We start from the raw sequence: 13,696 nt of genomic DNA on the forward strand, positions 1-13,696 counted from the left end.
TCATTATTATTCATTTTATGAACAGGTATAAACAAGAAAAAATACACTGCACAGTGTTCTGCAATTTTGGATATAACAACAAGGTAAGAAAAGGTATACTTAAGTAAATACTCCCCCTCTCCAAATTCCTCTTAAATTGTAGAGTCTCCCTTTATTTTTATATTTGATTGAGCAAAAAGGATTAAAGCCCCCTCATCCGATAAAGGCTTCTTATCAAATTACCTTCTTAGGCTTTGCATAACAACTTTTTGTTGGCAGTAATACCTACAAACCAAACCACATATTAAGTAGTTATTCATTAGTATTACCTGTAAATTCATGAGATTAAGGTAGTTTTGTAAATCCTAACGAGGTAAAACAGTCAAATATTTCACGAAGTTTTAACACAGATGCCTAGAAATAAACTTCTCAGAAAAAGTAATAACAGGGACAGCAGCCTAAAGAGCTTGAAAAGTATAACAAATAACAGCATTTTATAGCAAAAAAAAAAAAGAACCCAAAATAAAAACAAATAAATAAATAATTTTAAAAGCAAAAATAGAAACTGTCTCAAAATCATAAGAGAGAAAATAAGGGAAGTGTAGGCAATGAAAGAAATCGCAGAAATGGAAAAGCAATGGTATCCCATTGATATTTTAACATGCCCATTCACTATTCCTGTCTTACCTGCAGCTCTGTCTTGGAATCGCCGAGCTTCTCCTCCTTCTCCTCTACTTCTGAGCTTTCAGATTTATTAAGAATACAGATGTCTGGATTGGCTTCGGAGATGGCAGTCTCCTGCTCTTTTGCAGCTTCCTCTGCTGTCTCCTGGTTCAATTTACCTTGCTCAGACATTCTTCCAGACAGAAATTAAAATAACAAGATTTGGTGACCTGAAAGGTCATGTTATCACGACACAAACACACACACACAAAAAAAAAAAACCACAGGGGGTGAATTTGCTTTTTTTATTTCCCAGTTGCATTTCCTTTATAAAAAAACCTAAAATGTGCAGCTCAGGAGTGCAAAACTATGTACGTCCCAGCTGAAGAGACACACTGAATCCATAATATTGGGTAACAGCAGAATTGTGCCAGGTTAAGCAAGCAGATCTCCAATTAAACAGTCTTTGTGCAGAGTAGATAAGGTAAGGTGCTGTGACTACCCAGTCCAGCCTCAGGACTGCCAAGGTGCAGGCAGGGAGAGTGAGGCACTCTGCTACAGAGCTCAGTGGCACTAAGCAGGAAGGACCCATTCAGACTTCTAGGTGTATGGCATTTCAGTGCTCCCCTCCCCTAATCTTTCTTCCATTTTTTTTCTTTAATAAAAGATAATAGCCAAACAAATACAAATAAAAACCAAGCATGAGCAACAACACTTTTTAGCACTCAAACAGGAGTTTTATGCATAGCAGAAGCCATGATGCTCATTACCACTTTAAATATATATATATATATATATATAAATATAAATTAAGAGCTAATCATTCAAGATAAAAATGAAATCTAAATTTGGCTATAAAGTTCCCAGGGTCAACATTTTCAGGGATCAAACCAACAGCTCCATTATTAAAACCCTTATCCTCTTCCCAAACTCTATATCATTCTCCAGTACTATGAAAATCCTACAGGAAGCTCTTGGCAGGTACTTCTAATGAAGATATCTTAACCGAACTGCATTTACTCTCAGCTCACAACAGGTTGTTGTACAGAAGCTTTAAAGGCTTTTCAAAGTTAAAGCCTAGTATTATTTTCTCTCTCTTTTTCTCTCTCTCTCTCCCCCCCCACCTCTCTCTTGAAGCCTCTCCCACTGATCAATTGTCAAATCAGACTCATGAATAATTTAACTTTTCTTTCTCCGTCCATTTGGCTTAAGAAGCATCTCCAGGAAAAACAACTGTGGATGAAAAACGGAGTTATTTCAGAAAGGGTCTTTTGCAACACCTTGCCATTTCTCAACAATGAAACAGCGGCTATTAAGCAAAATCACACTTTGCCATGTTTTTTTTTTACAGTTTGAAATTAAACATTCAACAGATCTGGTATCACTTACCTTTGCTTTTTTTTAAGCTATGTTTTAAATGAAAAAAAACTAAGACATACTTTTTCCACTTTTTGCTTTTGTTTTCACACTATAAGCAAATAAAATTTCCTATACAATCTCCCTGTTAAAGAAGGACTGTGGATTCACAAGAAATGAAGCCACATGGTTCACAAACAAACTGACTGGAATCTGAAACTCACAAATTAGCTCACAGTACAACAAGTCAAGCTTCAAGGTATTCACCTTCCTTCCACCACTCTCCCCAAGAGGGCTGATGATACTGGCTATTCTACAGTTACAACTGAAACTTGAACCACTTAATGAAAATTCAGAACACGATGTGTGGCAAGACCTTTAACTGGGCTGTTAAATAATCCTTAATTTGTTAAGATTTTCATCAAGAAATGCGCACACTCTTCATGAACTTGCAGCTCATTGACATGCTTACACAGTGTTCAGAAAAACAATTAGTCACATGAGCTGCACGAAAGAAGCCATTTACCTGAAAAACTGCTATAATTCCCACTGTCTTTCTCGTGTCTTCTGTTGCTCTTTGCTGGTTAAGTCCACACAAATTATCAACGACAACGTGAGTCCCATGTCCCCATTAACAGTTCAGAGGGCCAATCTCCATTCTGGTCCTTCAGAGAGCTTGATGCACCATAGTCAACCTGGAAAAGACGAAAAGTAAATAACAACATCGGTAATGATCATGGCACAAGGTAAGGATGTAATAGATAGGACCAGCTTTCTAACACTAATGACCAGCTTCAAGCAAATCACTTTCACAGCTTGATCCAGCTCCACCTGTCTCAAAACTGCCTGCTTCTTCTCTAATGAAGGCTAGAGCCGGCTGTTCAAGTCATAACAGCTCCTACGCAAGGAGCTAAAATTAACAATTGCATTATGCGCTGAAGATTACTCATTTCAATTTTAACCTTTTTTAGTGAATTCCAGCACTTTTCATTAAAAAAAAGCATATATACATATTTATATATAAGCTCATCTGTTTGCTTCAACAGAAATCAATGAGAGTATGAGGAAAAATTATTTTCCTACTCTTTAACTATGGCTTCTGCTCCAATTAAAATTTCAGTAGTCAAACACTATTAGAAAAGAAGCTAGGTGGGTACTTTTAGAGAGTGACCTGCTTTACCAGGGTAGTGAATAGAGATGTTCATTTAACAAGCCAAATAAAAGCTGAAATGATCCAGAATGGAAGGAGGAGGAGAAGGAAAAAATCCTATTCTTTGAACAACAGCCACCAGAAAAACTTTCATTTGAGGCACTGTGCGAGAAGGGAAAAGCAGACCTCCAGGTTATGGCTTGGAAAATAAACCTAAAGAGAGTTGCCTCAGCAATGCAATTTATGCTGTTCATCAAGATTGTGTTTGCCAGCTGAATAGCTGATTTAACAGAAAACGAGCATTTTAGGATGAGTCGGACTGATTTACAAGCCATGGTCACGTGCTGAACTGTCTTGATACAACAGGCACCTCTTCTCAAGGCTTGCATGTGAGTCACAGTTGAAGCAATCAGTGCACGCACACAAAAACAGCAAATACCAAGCACGAATCATTCTATTCGGGGGGAGGGGAGATGGGGAGAAAAATAGACAACAATAAAATCAAAAAACCTGAAAATCATCTCACGTTGTTAGACTCCCTCTTTCTGCGGTATGTTTTACACTGTGCATGACTGCAATTGCTGTACAGCATGTGCACTGGAACTCACCATGTGAAAAGAGCTAGATTTCATGTGCCAGAAATGGAATTTAGCTTTTCAAAAAAAAATCAAGTCCTGCTCTCTCTGGGAGCTCCAGTGCACAGTGGAGACCAGTAGGCAGTTCTGTAAATTACCACTGCCATCCTGTAAATTTATATACATAACAATATTTCTTTTTCTCAAACCACTTAATAATTTGTACAGAGTCACAAAAAATAAGTCTTCCCGCTAGCTTTTTGCTATTTCTTGCAGGACTTTTTTTGAAATTTTTGCTTATTACAAACATAAGATCACAATGGGAATGGAGGAACAACATGGAAAACTATGCCCAAGCACTCAAGCACATGCAGAAGTATTTCATGGAGACAATGCTCAGAGAGCAAAGAGTGTATAAACCACTGACTGAATATCCTTTCCTCATAACCATCTTCCATCACACTACCAAAAGAGAAAGGGGTGAAAAAAGAAAAATCAATCAAAGCCAATCACAAACCAAAAATCCTAAGGAAGTAGGGTGCATTAAAGTTTCGCCTGGAAAACAGCCAGCCAGGGAACAGACCATTGCAATCAAAACCCTCCAAAACAAACAGACAGATATCTGTACCAAAATCAGGACACAGACACAAAAAAATAAAAATTCAGTGTGACCATGTAATGTGAATTAACTATTCATAAAACAAACAAACAGAGCAAAAACAAACAACAAACCAACCCAACCAAAGGTGTCATATACAGCAAGCAAAGAGATCTGCCAAGACTTGGTCTTGTGCCACAGATGCTCAACATCATTTTATCATGCTTTACCAAATACATATTTCTTCATAAAATGAGTTCCCCATATTGTTACATTTAAGGTCTCTGAAGCCAACATCATTTTTCATTGGCAATGTACAAGAAGACCATAGAATCCTAAATTAAAACAACAAAAGGTATCCATAAATTTTCCCAAGAATACATAAGCAAGTGGAAAATAATCTTATAACGTGCAGCTACCACCCTCAAACCTGCAATGACAGTCTCTTAGGATGATTTTTTAAAGAAATCCCTCCTTATTATCTTCTGGGAAATAAAAAGAAGAGAAGAAGTGAGACATATAGCAGTTAAATCGAGCTCTCCACCTTCCCTTAATATAGATTTCCTCCTCCTACATTAGGCAATTTACAAGTGATGACTAATCATTTACATACTACAATACGTAAAATACACTTCTGGTTGTTTGGGTGGGTTTTTAAAGGGACTCAGGTTTCTATAAAATATTTCTGGGCGAGTATAAATAGCAAAAAGGAATCAGTCAGAAAATAGCCTTTAAAAATGAGACATTTATGTTTCCAGAATATCTGGTTATTCGGTGATGAATGCACTTTTTACTATTGTCAGTGCTGCAGTGACAGCACTGTTACGGAAAAACACACTGGATTATTCTTTTCCTTGCACATCAACAGAAACGTCAGTGATGATTTGACTGACAAAACCTTCAGTACCGAAGTGACGCAAAAGGCTGAACAAATGCACTTCTGTTTTTGATCCTCAGGTAGAAACCACAACGCTTGTTGCTAGGCAAAAACTACTTTCTTGATTTGCAAGCGAACAAAATTTCATAAGGGTGGTGGGATCGTAGAAGAGGTCTACAGAGCTTGAAGCAAAATTTCAGCCCCTAATTCCTTAAGCAACTTGAATATTGCCCATGGCAATGCAACAGAAAATACAGGGGCCCACCAAGTCATCTGTAGGTCCACTTTAATGGATATATAAGCACCAGTTGCTCAGCATACACTGTGGGATGGAAACGCTGATTTTTTTCTTAAATTGATTTCTTTTCAACAGGATTTTCATTTTAGAAGCTGAAAGTACTACTGAAATTGAGCAAATACAGTCAGAGCTCAAAGAGAAAGGGATGGAAGAAGGCGTGTATGGTCACATACATTCTTACAACACATACCACGCAGATTCCAAGAAAAGTCTGTGGGAAGGAATACATTTCATTTAATGCAAGAGTTTAAAGACTATGCTCAGAAAAAAAGCTGTCAAAAAAGCAAAGAACAGAAAAACAAGCAAAGACATTAGAAAGCCCTATGCAATGAGCATCTGAGAGGTGACCATCAACTGACATTAAAGAGAGACATCTGATAAAACCATTAGAGCCCACCACAGGTGAGCAAGCCTTTTCTGTATTATATAATAAATGTTTTGATGTTCTCATAGGTATCACATGCTGAAGCAGGCATTTCAAGATCATTATGCTCCCAGGATCAACACGTCCTCTCTCAGGGAGGAGATGAGCAAGCTTTAAGGCCAAAGAGCATAATCTTCACTGAGAGCAGGTAGCAGCAGGCAGGACTGAGCCCTGACAGAATGAAATCCGAGGGTCTTTCTTCAAACAAATCTGCTAAGCATAGAGGTAAAAGCCATTTCAACCTGAATGGATCCTGTTACTGAAAACTGGCTGATGCTGGCCATATCCACACACCAGGATCCTTCTCATCCCATAGTGATTCTCCACTTTCATGAATGGTTTGCAGGTAAGACCCCATGAGCTGGAAGCAGAGCTGTCAGTCATGATTTTTACTATGCGATATATACCTCATTCATACAAGATAGGTTTGACTCATTATTGCTAACTCACTCATCAGACTCCTGGAAACCACTGGAAACAGACTATGGTATTATCGTAAGATTATCAGGAGACACAACTTTCAATGTTGACAAACTCTCAAGGCCTAAAGTATAAATTTCCAGTTATTTGACATTTACTTAAATATTCTAGTTTCTACCATCAAGCAAATCTAAGAGAATTTTGTCTTCATGTTGTCCCCTCTTCATCATCACTAAAAAAACAGATAGAGTGATTGCCTATATTTTCTGCTCCTACACGCCACAGACATTTTCAAGTAAAAAGTCATTTAGACCCATCCAATAATGGCACTTTAGCAGAGACTGTCAGCAGACAATATTTTTTTTTTCCACAGTTACAGAAACATGAGCATCTGCGTACAAGCAACAGCACAATGGTCATTGACCAACCTCAAGGAGAGCAGCAATCTATCATCAGTGCCAATGGTGGTCAAATTTGATGAAAACAGGGCAGATTGAAATATATTGGACTATATTTGAGACTTTATGCAACAACCAGTTGTCTTTTAAAAGGCAACTAGATGATATGGAGTAGCATCCCAGCTGAAGCATCTATTCTGGAATAGAACTGGCTCTCCTCCCAGTCTGCACGTGAAACCCGGTATTCAAAAATGACAGCAAGAATGAGAAGAGTTTAACAACCAAAGAAAAAACCCAGAAGCAAATCAACTTTTTGTGGTTTACACCCGATTCCTTTTTTCAAATGGATCCTCTTGTTCTTAACAAATTGCCACCAATATTTTTCCACTTTAATCCTCTATCAGATGACCTCATGTCAATGCCATCATCTTTAGCCAAGTAATAATGATGTTCCCTCCAGCTCGTTGTTTTTCTGCAAAGCTAGAAGCTTTACCCAGGAAAATAAACATAGATGGCCTTTAGGGAGAGTCTGCTTTGCTTTAATACTTTAGAAAAGGCTTGAAAAAAAATGCTCTTTTATCTGTCACAATGATCATTTGAAGTCTTCCAGGATTATCATGAAAAGATAGGAGGCTTTGAATGATCTGGCTAATAAATGTCAATCACCCAAGTTTAGTAGGAACTGACTAACACCCAAACTTTTAACAAGCTAATCAGATGTACAAATCAGTACCACTGGAATGACTTGTTTGCTTTAGCCCAGCCTTCAACACCGCCTCATGCATTTCAAACCCATATGCCAAATTGCATCTCATTCCCCGACAAAACCTGACAAATTTCCCTAAAATCAAAGTCATTAAATTAACTGGTCTCACTGTTAGGTGGTGGAAAATAGCACAGCACTTGTGACTAGAAATACAGGGACAGAGAGCTTCCTAGTCGCCCTTTCAATGTACACAAGTCTCCTTGAAATACACAAGAGTCATTTTCCTTAAATCCTGTAATGAAAACAATAGCCAACATCAGAAAATACACAATTCAAATGGAAAGAGGGACTGAAACTCATCTTCCCAGATAATCAGATCTATTTCTCAGCTATCAAAGATAATTATATCACAGAATCCTCTTAAGAAACTGATAGCCTTCTTTTACAAGTAGAGGGGGTCTAGGGAGAATGCTTCAGAAATCTTACTGTAAGGATGCTCAATAATCTCACTGCCTTGCCAGGACATATTCTCCATTACCCCATTGTACAGATCAACTACTTCCTACATTGTTCTTGTTGTGCCAATAGCTGTTTTGTCTTCCTGTAGGAAATAATAACTACATCACCTCATTATTTGTTGTTAGGTTTAAAGAAGTCCATTCCTTTTAATTGCCAGTTAAACAGGTCTACAGTGCTATCATTACTATCTACATCTAATCTATTTTTTTAACCACTGACAGTCTGCTTCAGTGTTTCCTCCCATTTCACCAGGACTGCACTCTGAACACAGATGTTCTTCCACCTATCAACAGCCAGTGGTAAATGCACTAGAGGAGCTCCATTTCCACAAACACTAAAGCCAGTTCAAAGACAGTAGATAACACAAGGACATCCCAGAAGCAATACTATTGTTTCTATATGAAACACTGAACAACAGCACAGCACAAATGAGCCTGGGTTCCCCACAGAGGGTTCTCAGCAGCACTGAGGGCAACCAGAGCTACTGCAGGGTCCGGGAGCCATCACAGACTGAACTGATGGGGCTACAGATATCCAGCATAGGCTGAGATAATTAAAACAGTTTGTGTTATTTCATGATAAACTGCTACACATAATGAAATCAGGGAGAATATATAGTTTACGTTAATTTAAATTTGACTAGAATATACACACGTATTTGAGTTTAATGCAGAAGTTCTTGAAACATTTTTAGTTTCTCTAATTCAAGTTATCCCTACTCTTTCTTCCTTTGATTCCTCGTCTTTGCCATTTCTATTCTCTCATGTAACTATGGATTAAGTCTATTTTGCTTTACACACAGGAACTACAAGATAAATTTATTTCTTTACTCAGTTCCTCCTAAAGCTTAAGGACTCGACTAGAAAACCCAAGCACCACACATTTGCATTTTGAGCATATATGCCTTTGAATAATTCAGTCTAACCAGACTGCAGGTAATAAACAAGCCATCTTTCCTCATTCACTAATAAGCAAACACAAACCAGCTGAGTCCAGGGAGGGGAAAAAAACCCCAACATCCCTAAATAAAAGAAAGAAAACAATTTAGTACACTACTAGCACAGTATTTTAAAATACATAACAATCAGAAATTAGATGGCCCATAACTTATGACCAATTACTTTACACTTCTCCTAACATCACCAGAAGGCATAAACAGAATGAAAAAGCATCAGGAACTGCCCAAGTATCACTGAGTCTCACATATGCTTATCCTGATTTTTTTTCTTTCCCAATTTTTATAATATCCCCTATATTTCATCCTGCCATTTCTTGACAAATTAGGTGCATTTTTACTAGCACTAGCTTAATTGGCAAATCCTGAAAGAAAGTAATTGCTAAGAGCAAAGCAGCATTATGCTGATGAAACAGACCTGAGCTTAACAACTAGAATTGCCTTAGCAGACAAACACTGACTGCAAAACAGCAAAGAGATTTCAAATAAGAACTGAAAGAAAAAAAATCCACATTATTTCCCTCCAAAAATCTATTTTGATTACTGGAATAAACATAGTAGCTATTCCTGTTTGTCCTAATACCATTTTCTGAAACAAAACTAGCCTGCAGCAAAAGGAAAATTCTTAATTCCAGAAAAAAAACCAAAAGCTATTAAGGTTAAAAAAAAAAAAAAAAAAAACAAAAAAAAAAAACATCATACAGTACGAGACATTTCCCACACACACTTTGCTGCTTAGAAAAAAATGCAATTATACTCTCCATATTCAAATACAATTTGTATCAAGCTTGTTTCAATGCAGAGTAAGTTTTCTAAGCTCATATTCCAAACAAATCTCTTCTATTAAAGCCAATAAAGGCTAGATACAGCCTTTGAGAGTTTCCAGTCCAAAATGATTTTATGCTTTTTAATATATCATTTTATTAATTTATCTTTATCAACAATGGAACATTCCTAAAATTTCTTTGATTGTATTTATCAGAAAATATATTGGAATATAAATTATTTGTTGATGACTTCTTTTGTGTATTAGTAGAATTACGAGAGCAACATCCAGTGAGAACAGCTTACACAGACAAGTCTCATCAAGTACACTTATTTTGCTATACACTGGTCTTCTGTCTAAAATCTTATATGATGTATGGACAAGATTTTCATAGTTTTCAATCAAGTCTGAAGATCCCCCTTTTTTAACTCTGTCTCTCCTAAGGACTATATTTTCATATCAGATCCACAACCCCTTTTTCTCACTGTCTGAAGACCTTCCAGAGAAAAAGAAAATTAAGGCAGAAACATTATCTTTCTGTCCTAATACTACAGAGAAACCATAAACGCATAGAACAGATATAAATATCTATATAAAAATGTATATTTTATTTATTTAATCTATATCTCTTTACATTTGAATATACACATATTTATACTTTATGAAAATACATTAATCCTATTTTGTTGGTTACAATTTTGTCTGGTCTCAGGCAATGCAGTTAAGTAATAAATACCACACATTAGAAATAGAAGCCTTAAGCATGCTATGGATTTTATTCAACGCTCTATATTGTCATGGTTTCAAAAGAAAATTAAGAAAAATGCCAATTATAAGTTAGAAGTCAAAATGCCTAATGATTAAATGCATGTTATAAAAGCTAATGAAACCATTACATATTTCTGCACAATGCTCCAAGCACTGAAGTGCCAAATATCCTCAACTTTTGCTCACTTGTAGAAATAACAAACAAATCAAGGTTGACCTTTTGTCAATTCCCTTGCCATCTGCAGAAATAGAGATCCTCTCTCTAAATTAAAACCCATCCTAAGGTGTGTACTGATACACATCACATTTCCTCCTTAGCAGCATCATTACAATATGCTACACATTGCAATCAATTCCTGAAGAAACAAACAAAAACATTCAACTATAAAATACCAATCAGGTATTTATACTGCCACCCTAATGGCCAGAGAGAGGAAAAAATCCTCTTCAGATACAGTTACAATAGTCAAGAGAGAAAAGGCAGAAGCTCAGGTTTACAGAACAGGCAACGCCAGTTCATAGATTTGCAGCTTTGGCTTGAAAAGATCTTGCCAGAAACCCTGTGGTTTCTACATAATGTTTGCCTTTTCCAGTGGGCAATTCCAGGCTCCCTGTGATACTGTGAACAAAAGAAAAGGCAGAAAAAGTGTTTCAATGTCTAACTGTGTTTTTCAGAGAAGAAATTATGACATACTTATGAGAAGGAGCTAAGTACTTTTGTCAAAAATGTAATTGGCCACTCCACATACACCCAGCCTGAAAGCTTCATGATACACGAACTAATAAAAGAGCACTGAATACATGGAAGAAATCAAATATTCAAGCCAATGTCTCCAAGGAAATGTGCTATTAAATTTAAGCTAGGAAAAAAAAAAAATATCTATATTTAATTCAAAAGGCCATTCAAAAAACAAATAAAAAAAAAAGTAAGGTTTTGAGTACTTTAAATCTTGTTATACAGACTGAAGTCTCCACGAGTTCAAATATGATTTTAAGAAAACTTCTATAATATCAAAAATTGTGTTTACCTGCTGTGAAACAATCTGTCTTACTTGGCACTAAAAACCACTAACTACATCAATGATCTAAAAATACTGAGACTTAAAATACAGGAGAGAGGTGTGGGACCAAAGCTCTACAGCCTGCAATACATTTGATTTCCATTGCAGAATGGCCACATCATCACATTTTTTATGTGCTCAGTATCAGAGAGTAAACAAAAATATGATTATCAAGCACAACATCAAAATGGCAGAGGAGAATATATTGTATGAATTCTGAAGAAGAAAAATGGGGGTGGTACGACTTTAGTGACTATGACAAATTGATAGATATTGGAGATTCTTTAAAGTAAAGGTGTATGTCCAGACTTGCGTCCCAGTCTGGCCCTTAAATGAAACTGTTAAACAGGACCTTCATTTAAAAGTTTTTTGAAAAATAAAATGCTTTCATAAAAATTCAAGAAGATGCCTCTAAGATCCTCAGAATTTAATGAGTACTTTGGAAATTCAGTTGCCCTAAATTCTGTAACTAAAATTTCATACTGGTTGCTTATGTATATCATAGTGGTCCAGCGACTTTTCTTTTTCCATCTAAACATTTTAAGATGTCCATCTGCGAATTAAGTATTTTTCACCTATTTAACCATATTTTGAGTCTAGGCTGACCTTTCCCTTCCAAGAACTGAAACCATCGTGTTGTGTAAAACACAAAGTCTGGTTAATTACTTCTTCATAGGTAACACTATGCTATTTGAGCCTCAGGATTTATCTTGATGCCTTCAAGATTTTCAAAGGCTGATGAAACATGAAACAACTATGAGAAAGGGCAACTCAATAACTTCTGTCATTGTTAAGTCCAGTTCTGAGGAACTGTGATCCTTCTTGCAAATGACCCTTCCTAACAAAAAAAGACCTTATCCTTTGCATGCTTCATTGTAACATGTCAAAGTGCAATGGCAAGAATTTATGCCTTTTTCTTCTGATATTAAAAATTAAATGCCTGAGAACTTTCCAGAAATGACAATAGAAGCAGTAGCTTAGTGTATGCTTTGCTTAATTTATGACACTCTACAACAAAACAAATCTTTTGGATCAAATACAGATTAAAATCCTGTATCTGCCGCACAATTTGAAACACTGAGAAGAGGGAAAGAGAATTGCAGTTTCACACAGAAGAATAAAGCAAAGTAATTATTCTACAAACATTATTATAAGTGCTACAATATTCAAAATCACACAATTATGAAATTCGGTTTATGAGTAATAATTAAAAAAAAAAATCAAACACCCTCTCCCCTCCCCTAAATCCCTAGTAGATATACTCCATTTCAAAATGTGGTTAAAACACCCAAGGAGTTGTTATATACAGGTGCAGAGTATAAACAAGCTTACAGATATTCCAAGTTTTAGCAGATACCAGTAGAAGTACATGTAAATAACCACATACTAGCAACTCTGCTAGAGAATTACTTAACTTTCAATTATGCATGACTTTCAAACAAATCCATATGACTGAGCGAATATTTTCACTCTGTTATGGAAATGAAAAAATTCCAGCCAAAAATACCAAAACTTTTGTTACCATAAGAAACATCTTTGTGACTAAATGAGTAATCATCTGACAGTATAAAAGTTATGGCAATATCTTAAAACAAACTTAAGAGAGGACTTAAAAAACTAACTCTATAACAAAATATATTTGATACTAACTTCAGCTGCCTTAAGAGATTTCACTTATTTTCCAAAATAATTCAATTAAAATAGTTGTATCTCTGAGAAATGTTCTCTCTCTTCTCCTTAACATTCACACTTCCAGAATGTCTGCTGAGTTGCTTTATGCCAATCAGGATTGACTGGGTTGAACTTTTTCCCTTTTCCTACTGCCATGGCTTCTATGCCACACAGGTGATATTTCACAGCTCTTACAGATAAACATTGGCTTTTATACGCATGTTCTACATACACATAATAATCTAACAACTTTCATTTTCTAAAAGCACAAAAGAAAAGAAAGTTAGTAAAATCATTTGAAGCCCTCAAAAAAAGAAAGTATCTAGCAGTAAGTTCAGTGCTGGAATTAGATCCACAGCTGTCATGAGTCAGAGAACTTAAGGGCACTGTGCAGGTTGTCCTTTAAATAGCATAGTAACTTATCTTTAGAAAATATCCATCATTTAGGAAGGAGCAAGCACAGGTCCACCAGCAACTCCTATAACTACACCCTTCAGTCCAATATGTTAAAG

At 36.2% G+C, this 13,696-nt stretch overlaps 1 protein-coding gene across 19 annotated transcripts in view; it reads right to left on the bottom strand.

Annotated features, from left to right (window-relative positions):
- ARPP21 (cAMP regulated phosphoprotein 21) overlaps nt 1-13,696 on the bottom strand; it is a 138,901-nt gene that overhangs the window by 101,285 nt on the left and 23,920 nt on the right. For 15 of the 19 annotated variants that reach the window (XM_027729113.2, XM_039388278.1, XM_039388282.1 and 12 more), the window contains exons 2-3: nt 2,525-2,693; nt 667-872 (exon numbers count right to left, since the gene is read on the bottom strand). In XM_027729113.2, the coding sequence (XP_027584914.2) occupies nt 667-834 (168 nt within the window). In that variant the 5' untranslated portion in view covers nt 835-872; nt 2,525-2,693. Of the gene's footprint in view, nt 1-666; nt 873-2,524; nt 2,694-2,778; nt 2,953-4,751; nt 4,837-13,696 lie in introns of those variants that run through there. The other 4 variants (XM_039388272.1, XM_027729123.2, XM_027729119.2 and 1 more) reach the window with 3 other exon arrangements.

Source organism: Pipra filicauda, unplaced genomic scaffold (genome assembly GCF_003945595.2).
Source record: "Pipra filicauda isolate LSUMZ 115617 unplaced genomic scaffold, ASM394559v2 scaffold62_size3274119_pilon, whole genome shotgun sequence".
Classification (NCBI taxonomy): Eukaryota; Metazoa; Chordata; class Aves; order Passeriformes; family Pipridae; genus Pipra; species Pipra filicauda.